Source organism: Anabrus simplex, chromosome 1 (genome assembly GCF_040414725.1).
Source record: "Anabrus simplex isolate iqAnaSimp1 chromosome 1, ASM4041472v1, whole genome shotgun sequence".
NCBI classification, from domain to species: Eukaryota; Metazoa; Arthropoda; class Insecta; order Orthoptera; family Tettigoniidae; genus Anabrus; species Anabrus simplex.
The window spans coordinates 1,014,826,319-1,014,840,444 of NC_090265.1; the positions used below are offsets into that span (position 1 = coordinate 1,014,826,319).

Below are 14,126 nucleotides of genomic sequence, written 5' to 3' on the forward strand. Positions count from 1 at the left end.
CGAATACATTCTTCAAGCATAAAGCTATTCACCGCTACACATGGGAGGCTAGGGGTACCAGGTCCATAATAGACTATATCTTAACCGACTTCAAATTCAGGAAATCTGTTAGGAATGTGTGAGTTTTTCGGGGATTTTCTGATGATACAGACCACTATCTGATCTGTAATGAACTAAGCATCTCAAGGCCTAGGGTAGAGAAAGTGAAAAATGTCTGCAAATGAATAAGGGTAGAAAATCTCCAGGATGAGGAAATTAGACAGAAGTACATGGAAATGATTAGTGAGAAGTTTCGAACAGTAGACAGTAAACAGGTTCAGGATATAGAAAGTGAATGAATGGCATACAGGAATGCTATAGTAGAAACAGCAACGGAATGCATAGGAACAACTGTGTGTAACGATGGGAAAAGGTGAACATCTTGGTGGAATGATGAAGTGAGAGCAGCTTGTAAACGTAAGAAGAAGGCTTATCAGAAATGGCTCAAAACAAGGGCCGAAGCATACAGGGATTTGTACATAGATGAAAGAAACAGAGCGAAACAAATAGTTGTTGAATCCAAAAAGAAGTTGTGGGAAGATTTTGGTAATAACCTGGAAAGGCTAGGTCAAGCAGCAGGGAAGCCTTTCTGGACAGTAATAAAGAATCTTAGGAAGGGAGGGAAAATGAAATGAACAGTGTTTTGAGTAATTCAGGTGAACTCATAATAAATCCCAGGGAATCACTGAAGAGGTGGAGGGAATTTTTTGAACATCTTATCAACGTAAAAGGAAATCTTCCTGGTGGTGTTGGGAACAGTCAAGTGAGGAGGAAAATGATGTTGGTGAAATTACAGTTGAGGAAGTGGAAAGGATGGTAAATAAACTCCACTGTCATAAAGCAGCAGCAATAGATGAAATTAGGCCTGAAATGGTGAAGTATAGTGAGTAGGCAGGGATGAAATGGCTTCATAGAATAATAAGATTAGCATGGAGTGTTAGTAAGGTACCTTTAGATTGGACAAAAGTAGTAATTGCACCTATCTATAAGCAAGGGAACAGGAAGGATTGCAACAACTATCGAGGTATCTCATTGATTAGTATAGCAGGCAAAGTATTCACTGGCATCTTGGAAGGGAGGGTGCGATCAGTGGTTGAGAGGAAGTTGGATGAAAACCAGTGTGGTTTCAGACCACAGAGAGCCTGTCAGGATCAGATTCTCAGTATGCGCCAGGTAATTGAAAAATGCTACGAGAGGAATAGGCAGTTGTGTTTATGTTTCGTAGATCTAGAGAAAGTATATGACATGGGTACCGAGAGAAAAGATGTTTGCCATACTGGGGGGGGGGGGGGTATGGAATTAAAGGTAGATTATTAAAGTCAATCAAAGGCATTTATATTGACAATTGGGCTTCAGTGAAAATTGATGGTAGAATGAGTTCTTGGTTCAGGGTACTTGCAGGGGTTAGACAAGGCTATAATCTTTCACCTTTGTTGTTCGAAGTTTACATGGATTATCTGCTGAAAGGTATAAAATGGCAGGGAGGGATTCAGTTAGGTGGAAATGTAGTAAGCAGTCTGGAATATGGTGACGACTTTGTCTTAATGGCACATTGTGCCGAAAGCCTGCAGTCTAATATCTTGGAACTTGAAAATAGGTGCAATGAGTATGGTATGAAAATTAGCCTTTCGAAGAAGAAACTGATGTCAGTAGGTAAGAAATTCAACAGAAATGAATGTCAGATTGGTGATACAAAGCTAGAACAGGTCAATAATTTCAAGTATTTAGGTTGTGTGTTCTCCCAGGATGGTAATATAGTAAGCGAGATTGAATCAAGTTGTAGCAAAGCTAATGCAGTGAGCTCGTAGTTGCGATTAGCAGTATTCTGTAAGATGGAAGTCAGCTCCCAGACGAAACTATCTTTACATCGGTCTGTTTTCATCCCAACTTTGCTTTACGGGAGCGAAAGCTGGGTGGACTCAGGGTATCTTATTCATAAGTTAGACGTAACAGACATAAAGTAGCGAGAATGATTGCTGGTACAAACAGGTGGGAACAATGGCAGGAGGGTACTCGGAATGAGGAGATAAAGGCTAATTTAGGAATGAACTTGATGGATGAAGCTGTACGCATAAGCCGGCTTCGGTGGTGGGGTCATGTGAGGCGAATGGAGGAGGATAGGTTACCTAGGAGAATAATGGATTCTGTTATGGAGGGTAAGGGAAGTAGAGGTAGACTAAGAAGACGATGGTTAGACTCAGTTTCTAACGATTTAAAGATAAGGGATATAGAACTAAAGGAGGCCACAGCACTAGTTGCAAATAGAGGATTGCGGCGATGTTTAGTAAATTCACAGAGGCTTGCAGACTGAACACTGAAAGGCATAACAGTCTATAATGATAATGTATGTATGTACACTTCTAACACACCATACCCTTTAAAGAGTGTGGAATATCTCCATTATACACCATACTTCAATAACATTATGTTGTTATTCTCTATTCATTATGCAAACATTAACCATGTTTGTTTAGCCAACATTTGGAACCAAACCTTGGATAAACTGATCCCATACGACAATCAATACTATCCAATTTAATTTTTTTATTTGTAGAACATTTCCTTACAGTCAACGAAGATGCGAACGTAGTCATAAAAAAAAGACGTGAAATCTAGGAGTAATGTACCTTATTCATGTCAAAGGCATTATCACATTATGTTTAGAAAACAATATAATTTTTAGATTTTTTTCTATTTGCTTTATGTCGCACTGACACAGGTAGGTCTTATGGCGACAACGGGATAGGAAAGGCTTAGAAATGGGAAGGAAGTGGCCGTGGCCTTAATTAAGGTACAGCCCCAGCATTTGCCTGGTGTGGAAATGGGAAACCACGGAAAACCATCTTCAGTGGGGTTCGAACTCACTATCTCCTGGATGCAAGCTCACAGCTGTGTGCCCCTAACCGCACAACCAACTTGCCCAGTATTTATTTCCTTTTATGTAAAAGAGAAGAAAACCTTACAAGGAAAATGAGAAAGAGAAGCAATCCATTACCTGTTATATTCAATTCTTTCTCTTCTCTATCTGCCAACTTCCTCTTGTGATTAATGATTGCATCACGATGTTTCTGACGTGTAGTTTTCATAACAGAATAAACAGATGAACTTGATCCTTGGCCAATTTCAAAGACAGTCTAAAGAAACAGAATATGCTGATTTTAGAATTAATAAATCCTCAGTTACTTTAAGGTTAAGTCAATATTCCACCTTTACAATACCAAAAGTTTATTGTCTAATTATTTAAACAACATTATTTAAAATATGACGGGACATGTTTCGTCTAACTTGTAGACATCATCAGCCGTATAAAAGCACATAAAAGACAAGGACAGAATAACACATTGAAATAAATCGGGTTGCTGAATACGTCAATTAAAATAGTGAGGCTGTTCTAGATTGTTCCGAGCACAAACATTCAAAAGTTGTTGATGAACAAACTTAAAATTATACACATGAGATGACACAGTAATACTTGGTATTAAAATTCTTCTTGAGGGTGCTGTTGACATGCAGTATTCAGTTCCGTCTGTAAAAGCTGATAATTAGGTGCACAATGTTATTTCTAGTAGAAAAAAGACGATCAACGAGCATGTGTAGGAAATCCAGAGAGATGATATAAAGATCATCTAATTGGTGCAAAGTTGACATTTCTTATTAAAATTAGGTGGAATATCTGATCGTATGACGTATGGAGAAATACAGTGGATGGCCCTAGAATAAGAATAAGGACTATTGTAATTATTGAATTCTTATATCGTAAGATATCGTAAGATACAAAAAAACTTGCCTAATTTCAATAATTACAATAGTCCTTATTCTTATTCTGGGGTCATCCACTGTATTTCTGCATACGTCATACGATCAGATATTCCACCTAATTTTAATAAGAAATGTCAACTTTGCACAAATTAGATGATCTTTATATCATCTCTCTGGATTTCCTACACATGCTCGTTGATAGTCTTTTTTCTACTAGAAATAACACTGTGCACCTAATTATCAGCTTTTACAGACGGAACTGAATACTGCATGTCAACAGCACCCTCAAGAAGAATTTTAATACCAAGTATTACTGTGTCATCTCATGTGTATAATTTTAAGTTTGTTCATCAACAACTTTTGAATGTTTGTGCTCGGAACAATCTAGAACAGCCTCACTATTTTAATTGACGTATTCAGCAACCCGATTTATTTCAATGTGTTATTCTGTCCTTGTCTTTTATGTGCTTTTATACGGCTGATGATGTCTACAAGTTAGACGAAACATGTCCTGTCATATTTTAAATAATGTTGTTTAAATAATTAGACAAACTTTTGGTACTGTAAAGGTGGAATATTGACTTAACCTTAAAGTATACGTACGACACTACGGACTTTACAATGAAATTTATTTTATGCAATCCTCAGTTGTCAACAATATGAAACTCTTCCATGGAATATAACGAGAAATGTAATTCTGTCTGGAGAAAAATACTACATAAACAATTGACAGCAAATCTACCACCTGAGTGACAGCCCTAAACGCAGATCAATGATGACTGATTGCTGATGATTTGAGTGTACAAATTCATATATAAACTTCATGTGAGAGCCAAAACCTATTCCATACAAGAGTCACAGGAATCTTGATAATCTAGTCCTCCCTGCCTTTCAATATCTATTTGAAAAAAATAGAACAAAAGGTGCAGGAAATCTCTGCAAGACTTTGGAATTCACCACAAAATTTACATTTTAAATGAGTGTCAAAACCATAAGCCAAAAGAGGCACCAAGTATTTAAACTGAAACATTGTCTTATGTTACTTTAATTACATTAAAAAAAAAAATAATAATAGTAATAATTTTCAATAATGTTAATATTAATTTGCTAATAATTTCACAATGAGCTATACACTCAACAGAGGAATAGGGTCTTAAGATAATTCCTGCATCCATTTGGTCTTTAGCCCATGCATTTAATATGTATTGAAACCTATCTGGTAACCTGGTTTTATTAGAAGAACGTATGCTGTAATATGGTATTAAGTTTATGGACTGGAAAAAATATTGTGAATCTACAGAACTTGTTAATACAAAGAAAGACTCAACACCGAACCACTCAGTTTCAAGATTCTGAATCCTCTCATGGTGACAGAGGTTGCCGATCTTTACATTATAAGTGGTATGAGGTAAACTTACACCATTGGGCCTGTATTTCTTCATCTGATCCAATATCTGATATTTGTCATTATTTGTAACCTCTTCCAAACCAAAGACAGAATGTGGCTTTAGACGAGAAAAGTTAATTTCTTTCACTCGTTTCACACTTTCTACAGAAGCGCCAGGACGAGATCGCAGGTACTGCTTGTAGGCATTGTTACATACTCTACTCATGTTTGCCTGGAAAAAGAAAAAGAAACATTCATAGTAAAAGATGAAATTAATTCACTGCACAAGAGTTATAATAGCTTCAACAAATACAATACATTTTCACTAATGACTGGGCAAGCCCTGAAAGGAAAGACTGGTCTTCTTAGTCGCTCAAGTACAGTATGTCATGAGCCTATATAAGGCTGCAAGAGCTTGATAGAAATGTTTACTGGCTACAGCAGTTGAAATGGACATATGGTGAGCGCTTGGTGAGGCAGACACGGGCATGATTTTTGGTATTCACTGATTGGTCATTACATTCACAAGATTCCCGGCAAGTTTCAGACACTATCTTTAACAGTGAGTGATGTAGTTGTGAAATAGGAATGCCAGGGAGGTATTAAATCTCCACCTCGCCCAGGGAAGCCAAACCAATTAACAGAGGAACTGTTGATACCTTCAAAGAGTGGCGAACAGGCAAGCTTCATTAGACTTGTGGCCACACACTTTCAATTGGCATCTGGAAGTGATGCCAGTACTTGTAGCAGTTGTCAGGAAGTCTTAGTAGTTGCATTCCATGGGCTGGCTGCAGCACATACACCAAGGACCACAAAACTCAATAAAAGTCAAGAAGGGTAACATCAACTCAGATCACAACCTATCTATAATCAAAGTGAAGTTTCAACCTAATCAGGCCCAAATGTACATCATGGCGAAACCCACAAATCGACCCAGAGATTCTGAAGCGAAACTCAGGCTCTTTCATGGCCAATATATCTGAGAAAAATGCTTCTAGTTGGTCAGAACATAAAGACAAACTTGTAAAAGCAGCCAAGTGCACTAACATGCCACCGAGGAAATGTAAACATAAGGGGTGGAACGATATCTGTGATTAAGCATTAGAACTCTGCATGGAAGCATGGCAAGACAGCAATTCGTAGAAAACCACAGGCAAGTGGCATGCCTTCATCAAAATGGAGAAAGAGACATAAAAAATTATGAGATTCCAAAAACTGCACTATGGTCAGATCAGACAGGCAGAAATCAAGCAAGAGTTCAAGAAAAACAATACTAGAAACTTTTACAGAACATTTAAAGAAGAACCGACGAGTTATGGGCACCCACGCTATGTTTTAAATGACCAGATGGGACTTCAGAAACAAATAATGAAGAAAACTGTACGCTTTTGAAACATCAGAACCAAATCCAGATTCATAACTCCAACAATAGAAGCAGATGAAAAAAAATATACATGTGTTAAAAAACAACAAAGCTCCAGGGGAAGATGGTATAATTGCTGAAACATGGAAACTAGGTGGCAGAAATCTCCCTTAGAAAATCTATACAATTCTTATGATACCTGGACCAGTGAAACAATTCCTGAAGACTGGAAATGTGCAATAATTTACCCATTGCATAAGAAAGGGGATAAAACTAACATAAATAACTACAGAGGTACTGTATTTCCTTACTAACAGTCACTTACAAAATTTTTTCAAACCTCTTACTCAAGAGACTTGAAATGCTAGCATATCATTTGATTGGAGAAATCAGGCAGGGTTCAGGAAAGGCAGTTCGAGCGCAGAACAGATTCTTAACCTCAAGACGATCCTATAAATTTGTATAATAAAAGCAGGCAAACTGTGAATACTTTTGTGAACTTCACAAAGGCATCTGACTCGATAGACAGACAGATACTTTTCCGTGTACTGGAAGAATTCAAAGTAGATTGGAAAACAAGATAATTCATCATGCAAACACTAACAGGCACCACATCAAACAACCATTTGATGTTAAAACATCAATCTGACAAGGTGGGTTGTCCCTTTTATTATTTAATCTTATTTTTGAAAAAGTAATTAAGACTTGGTAAAAAGAAGTTAAAGAAATAACCCTTGGCAGATTACATAAAAACAAAATTTATTTACAGTGTTTGGCCTTCGCTGATGACTTAGCAGTGTTGTCCAATAACAGACTGGAAGTGATTGCATCCATCAAAAAACTCCATGAAATTGCATCTAGAACAGGACTCCAGATCTCATACCAGAAAACCCACTACATGGAAGGATCTCTTCAGTACCTAGATGGGCAACCAATGAAAATGATAATGGAAGAAGTCATCCAACATTCAGAACTGAATCGTGAAGCAAACAAAGAGCATACAGACTGACTTGGAGCAAATATAATTAAAAAAACATATCCTGAAATGCAAAATTAAGGCATTATAACACTGTAATCAAGCCTGAAGCACTATATGCATCTGAAACACTGATCATTGATTAAAGATGTAGAAAAGCAAGAAAGAAAAATTGTAAGGAAATTTTTTGGACCAGTCTGGACAGGCAGAATCTGGATGATAAGGAAATCTCATGACCTATACCAACACTCAAGAGAAAATCTCAGACACATTTAGGAAAATACATTTGAAATTTTATGAACATATTCTCAGAATGAGTAATCAGAGATTGATCAACAGAATGATGAACCTTGTCGTATCAATGAAAGTAAGAAAACAACTGGTTGCTCGAAGTTGGAAAAGATCTCTAGGAAATAGGCATCACAGACAGATTAAAGTTCAGAAAATTAGTTGACAATCCCCGCTGGACACACCATCCAAGCACTACCACCAAAAAAACCTGGCCACAAGATTGGCAAGAAAAGCCACAGAGAAAAGATGAAGAGATTTTGAAAAAAAAAAAAAAAAAAGGCGACATCAACTAAATAAGCTATGACTGAGCTCGATAGCTGCAGTCGCTTAAGTGCGGCCAGTATCCAGTATTCGGGAGATAGTAGGTTCGAACCCTACTGTCGGCAGCCCTGAAAATGGTTTTCGGTGGTTTCCCATTTACACACTAGGCAAATGCTGGGGCTGTACCTTAATTAAGGCCACGGCCGCTTCCTTCCCACTCCTAGCCGTTTCCTGTCCCATCGTTGCCATAAGACCTATCTGTGTCGGTGCGACGTAAAGCAACTAGAAAAAAAAACAAAAAAAAAGCTATGCCTTAAAAGTCAGGCATAACAAAGAAATAGTAACAAAAATAATGATAATAATCTACGTATTTGGTTTTAAAATACATTTGCACAGTTTCAATTACCCCGTTACTCCTATTATTTGATAATTATTGGTGATTATCGCTGCTCTTCGTATTCAAATACTGTACAGTTCGCATATGGTCGAGAAAACAAAAGTAATAATTAATCAGCAATTCCCATATTCTAACCTCTGTGGTTCTGCATAGTTCAAGTCTCTGGTGTACTTTGAACTTCCAATCTTGCAGCATTTAAGGGCAGTTTCAATTTTAGTTTGTTTGTAGAAAAATCTGTCTAATTAGTATTCAGTTTAAAGTAAATTTATGTTGTTTCAGTAAACTTTACTAGGATACAAATAAGCATAGTTTAGAATTGTAGTGCAGTTATTTTATCAGGAAAATGTAATCTTGCTCGCTGTAATGTAGTGAAGTGGGGGGGGGGGGAATCTCTCTAGGAAGTTAGTTCTAACTACATTTCTAAGGCTTCATTTAACTTACTGTAAATAGAAATACAGTAATATCATAATAATAATGTCCGGCTCCATGGGTAAATGGTTAGCGTGCTGGCCTTTGGTCACAGGGGTCCTGGGTTCGATTCCCGGCAGAGTCGCGAATTTTAACCTTAATTGGTTAATTTCTCTGGCACAGGGACTGGGTGTGTGTGTTGTCTTCATCATCATTTCATCCTCATCACGACGTGTAGGTCGCCTACGGGGGTCAAATCAAAAGACCAGCACCTGGCAAGGTGAACATGTCCTCTGGCACTCCCAGCACTAAAAGCCATATGCCATTTCATTTTCATAATAATAATAATAATAATAATAATAATAATAATAATAATAATAATAATAATAATCCATCAATTATTTAGTGTAATTACATTTCTATAGTTTCAATTACATTGATATTCTTATTATTTTATTATTAGGATGTGCCTAGTACAATTGTATTAGTTATTTATCAATAAGTATTTTGCTTGCTTTATTGTTGTGAAATACTTGCACAGTATGTGGCATTTCCTTGCTCTTATATATACAGTATACCTTTATTCACTGAAAATGTTATTTTATTTCTGTTATTTTCATATTAATTCATATAATATTTCTGTGAGGAAGATCAATGGCTGTGGGTGTGAGTGGACATTAAAGAGGGAGATAATTAGGCTTGTAATGGAGGACAGGAATGAAGGTAGGTCTCCCTCAGTCAATGTAAAGGATCCGATCGGTAGGCACGAGCAAGAAGAAGGAAGGGGAGAAGTTGGGAAAAACAGGTTGGCAAATGTCTTAAGGGGAAGGAAAATGAGGGCTAAGGGTTTTGCTCAGGGAGTGATACCAAGAGAGGTATTGGTGAGGAATCAGTATGAGTCACTGCAGGTAGTGGATCAGTGGTCGAGTGTTGGCCTCCAGATCCCAAGATAGTGGGTTCAAACCCGGCAGAGGTAGTCAGATTTCTGAAGGGCGGAAAAAAACTCATTTGACACTCCATGTCGTAGGATGTCGGCATGTAAAAGAATTCTGGTGACACATGTGTTGTTTACCTGACAAAATTAATTAAATCTCAGCCATGGATGCCCAAGAGAGTTTTGGTTTACTCAGTCTGCCATCCAGTAGGCCTAGAGTAAAACAGAACGTTGAAATTGACGAGCAGACAGCCAGATGGCATCAAATTGAAATGTCTGCACACAGTAGCTGAGGCCATACGATTATTATTACTATTGCAGGTAGAACAGCACAGGAAGATGAAGAACAGGGAACCGTTGCAGAGGAGGGAAGAGGGAGGAGGGAAGAGGGAGGAGGAAAGGAAAGGTAGGAATGGGAAATGCAGAGTAGAGGATAGCAAAGGGGAGGTGGAACAGAGTAATGGGAGATAGAAAGGGGAGGAGGAAGTATGTTTTGCAGCTGTCAGGAAAGATAAAAGAGACAAGGAGGGGAAGGGATCGAATGAGATGAGTGGGGTTGAGGCTCTGGTCATGGTGGATTCCACTGGTGAGCATGTTGGGAAAATGTGAAGGGTGTGGAGGAAAGGAAACCAGGGAAGAGTTGTATCCAGGAATTAGGTTAAGGCAGATGTTTAGGTAAGTATAAGAAAAGGAGGAGGATAAGGAAGTGGTAGTATTTTTTCACATTGGTACCAACACTGTAAGGCAAGCACGTATAGGTACCAACATAGCTGGGGATGTGTGGGATCTGGTGAGAAGTTTAAGGTAGCAGAGACTGTTATCAGTGGAATACTGTGTAGGAGAGATATTGACTGGAAGGTGATTGGTGATTTAAATGTGACTATGAAGTAGGTACATGGGAAACGGAGTGAAATTTGTAGATCGTTATGGCTGAGTAGGAGATAGAGATCTATGCCTAGATGACCTTCGCTTGAACTGCAAAGGTAGTTAGGGGGTTTGTTTAGAGGAGCTGTAGGAATGTACAATGTACATTCAGGGCTGACTAGGGAGCAAGGATGAGAGTACAGTAGAACCTCGATTATACGTTCCTGGAAACTACATTTTCCCGTATTATTCATTCAAATTACGTGGTCCTGCGAGCATACTAATTAAATCTGTTCCTCGAAGAAACTATTTCCCGGTTCAACCGTCCAGAAATGTCAGTCTCATCAACGCTAAATCCTCGATCACGCGTTTTTCAAGAAACTGTATCTTACGAAAGGACAACGGCATACATACGGATCTTGGTGTTGACATCCCGTCATTGCGATAATTTGAGGAAGTACTGTACCGGTACTGGAAAAGCGATTCATGGTGAACTTGCATAAGGGATCATCTTAGCATCGCATTCGGGTAGTATTGTTTAAAGAATTCTCGGAAATCATTAAGAAGAGAGTGCCCTCAACAATTGGAAGGAGGCAGAGCGCATTTTGACAGCTCTGTGTGAAGACGGAATGAGTTTCCTCAAATGTTCGTACTTGCAAAACGTCTACATTATGTCCAGGGTTAGATGCTAATTTTTTTAAATTACTTTTTTCGAGTGCATCGCCGAACAGGTTTTCGGCATTTCCCTCAGGGCACTGTATGGTCACTGGGCTTTCAGGCAGGAATCGAAACTTGTTCTCCTTTTAACATTTTCGTACTAGTAAGAGACTGGGAATTCCACGTTTTTGTGTTAAAATATAAAAACCGCAGTCGTTTTCTTTGCACACATTACATTTAAAAACTTTGTAAGACTGGGAATTTCACGTTTTAGTGTTAAAATGTTATAAAAACCGCAGTCATTTTATTTGCACACATTACATTTAAAAACTTTGTATCATTTTGCACTCGTGCCGACTTGTACAGCGAACGTGCTTTCCAGTTGAGCTCAAGGTCGCGAATAATCGTAATTCCGGAAGTGTTAATGATATTTATTCACTTTCCAATTTGATTCTGATTAGTGACGGGCAGAATTGAATATAATGCATTCGAGAACTTGAGGATTGATACATTCGAAACCATATTGTCGAGTTCAACATAACCTTTAAAACTCGATGTAGGCCTAATTTACATGGCAAAAGATTTCCATAAACTGACTAGGAACAGTATACCGGTGACCAAATTACAACGGAAGATAAAAAAATTTTTAAAAAAATTCGCCATCATGTTGGACGCTTTTGTATCTAACGTGCTTTTATTTTATTAGATTAGAGAATTAAAAACTACTTTTGGTCAATTGTTGTTTGGCTTGGCGTTACGGGTACTACATTTTTCGAAGAGTTTGGCTGATCAAAGTTGCTGAACTGACATAAGTTTTCAAAGAAATTTCACGACGTTTTCAGAGGAAAGTGATGACGTTTCCCCGGTAAAACTGACTTAAAGTTTCGAGACTTTTAAGTGGCGTATTGGTAATAGCCGCGGTCTAACTTGCTTGCCTCTCAGCCGGAGGGCCCGGGTTTGATTACTGGCAAGGTCAGGCATTTTTACCTGGAGAAGAGGGCTGGTTCCAGGTTCAGTCATTCTACGATTGCCTTTAATTGAGGAGCTATTTAATGGTGATATGGCGACCCCGGTCTAGAGAGCCAGGAATAACGGCCAAGAGGATTCGTCACACTGACCATGCATCACCTCGAAATCTGCAGGCGTTCGGACCAAGGGCGGTCGCTTGGTAGGCGTAAGGCTCATTGGGGCTGTAGTTTGGTTTGGTTTAGGGGCGTTTGTAAGATTACAAGTATATATATTTCATTTTTGTGATTTTTTTTTTTTGCTAGTTGTTTTACGTCACACCGACACAGATAGGTCTTATGGCGACGATGGGACAGGGAAGGGCTAGGAGTGGGAAGGAAGGCCACTAAGGTACAGCCCCAGCATTTGCCTGGTGTGAAAATGGGAAACCACGGAAAACCATTTTCAGGGCTGCCGATAGTGGGGTTCGAACCTACTATCTCCCGAATACTGGATACTGGCCGCAATTAAGCGACTGCAGCTATCGAGCTCGGTTTTTGTGATGTTTAGCCAAATTGTTGATTCATTCGTTCCTGGATTTTCAGCTTTTTTTTTCGTGGCCCCTCCAAAAACGGAGAATCGAGGTTCCACTGTATAGGGAGCTGGAAGCCAAGTAAGGATGACAAAGCTGTTAGTGTTAAACTGTCAAAGTGTCATAAAGAAAGCAATAGAATTAATTTATTCACCCAATATTATAATGGGAGTTGAGTTAAGGTTAAGAAGTGATATTATGGATGAGGAAATTTTCTCATGAACTGGAGTGTTTATCATAGAGATAAGATAGGAACAGTAGGAGGGGGCGTATTCGTATTGGTGAAAAAAGAATTTGTAAGCTACAAAAAGTTAGGGATGAGAACCACAAAATTCTAGGTGTAAGGCTCACCTCTTAAGATTAAAGGCAACTTTATGTTACTTGGTGTGTACAGACCTGAAAAGGGTGGCAATGATGCTGATGTGCAATTATTTGATATAAAATTCAGTTATGTGGGGAATGATGCATACAGGAAAGTGATTGTAGCAGGCTGTTAATTTACCAAATGTTAAGTAGGAAGGTAATGTGAATGACAGAAAGCATGACCTACAAATAAGTTGGGAAGGACTTCTAACATGAAATGGCGTAAGACTTTTAGTGCCGGGAGTGTCTGAGGACAAGTTCGGCTCGCCAGGTGCAGGTCTTTCGATTTGACTCCCGTAGGTGACCTGTGTGTTGTGATGAGGATGACATGATGATGAGGACACATACACCCAGCCCCAGTGCCAGGGAAATTAACCAATTAAGGTTAAAATTCCCGACCCTGCCGAGAATCGAACCCGGGACCCCTGTGACCAAAGGCCGGCGTGCTAACCATTTAGCCATGGAGCCGGACAAGTACTTCTGAACAAGAAAGTAATGGAACCAACTAGAGAAAAGAATATCCTAGTGTCGGTGCCAAAAGTATGTGCAGTCGAGTTTAAACGCTAATAAAATTTGAACCAGTCCACCAATCTAAAATATAATCACACCATCACAAAGCTTGTTTTATTCTGCATTCTTTGGTGGTACTTGCATATTTGTGTTATGTTTCTTGTGAAAGTTATATTAGGCAGAATACAAAAGTACCTATTTTTTTGCCCGTTTTCGTAAACAACAATTTTGTAGTACCATTACATGAAAACGCACTATCCGATTTTCATGAAATTTGGTTGGATTATAGAATGCAGTATTATAAATATATTTCTGAAGTTTAATTACTTTACACACTTTAACCAAAAAGTTGTTACTGTTTTTGTAAAAGGCTGTCCGTT

General features: G+C 38.5%; 1 protein-coding gene across 1 annotated transcript in view; it reads right to left on the minus strand.

Moving 5' to 3' along the window:
- The window catches only part of LOC136875677 (ATP-dependent RNA helicase DDX54), a 110,018-nt gene that overhangs the window by 36,658 nt on the left and 59,234 nt on the right, over positions 1-14,126 (minus strand). Inside the window, exons 8-9 of the mRNA XM_067149234.2 lie at positions 5,217-5,417; positions 3,035-3,173 (exon numbers count right to left, since the gene is read on the minus strand). Coding sequence (XP_067005335.2) covers positions 3,035-3,173; positions 5,217-5,417 — 340 coding nt within the window. The remainder of the gene's footprint in view (positions 1-3,034; positions 3,174-5,216; positions 5,418-14,126) is intronic.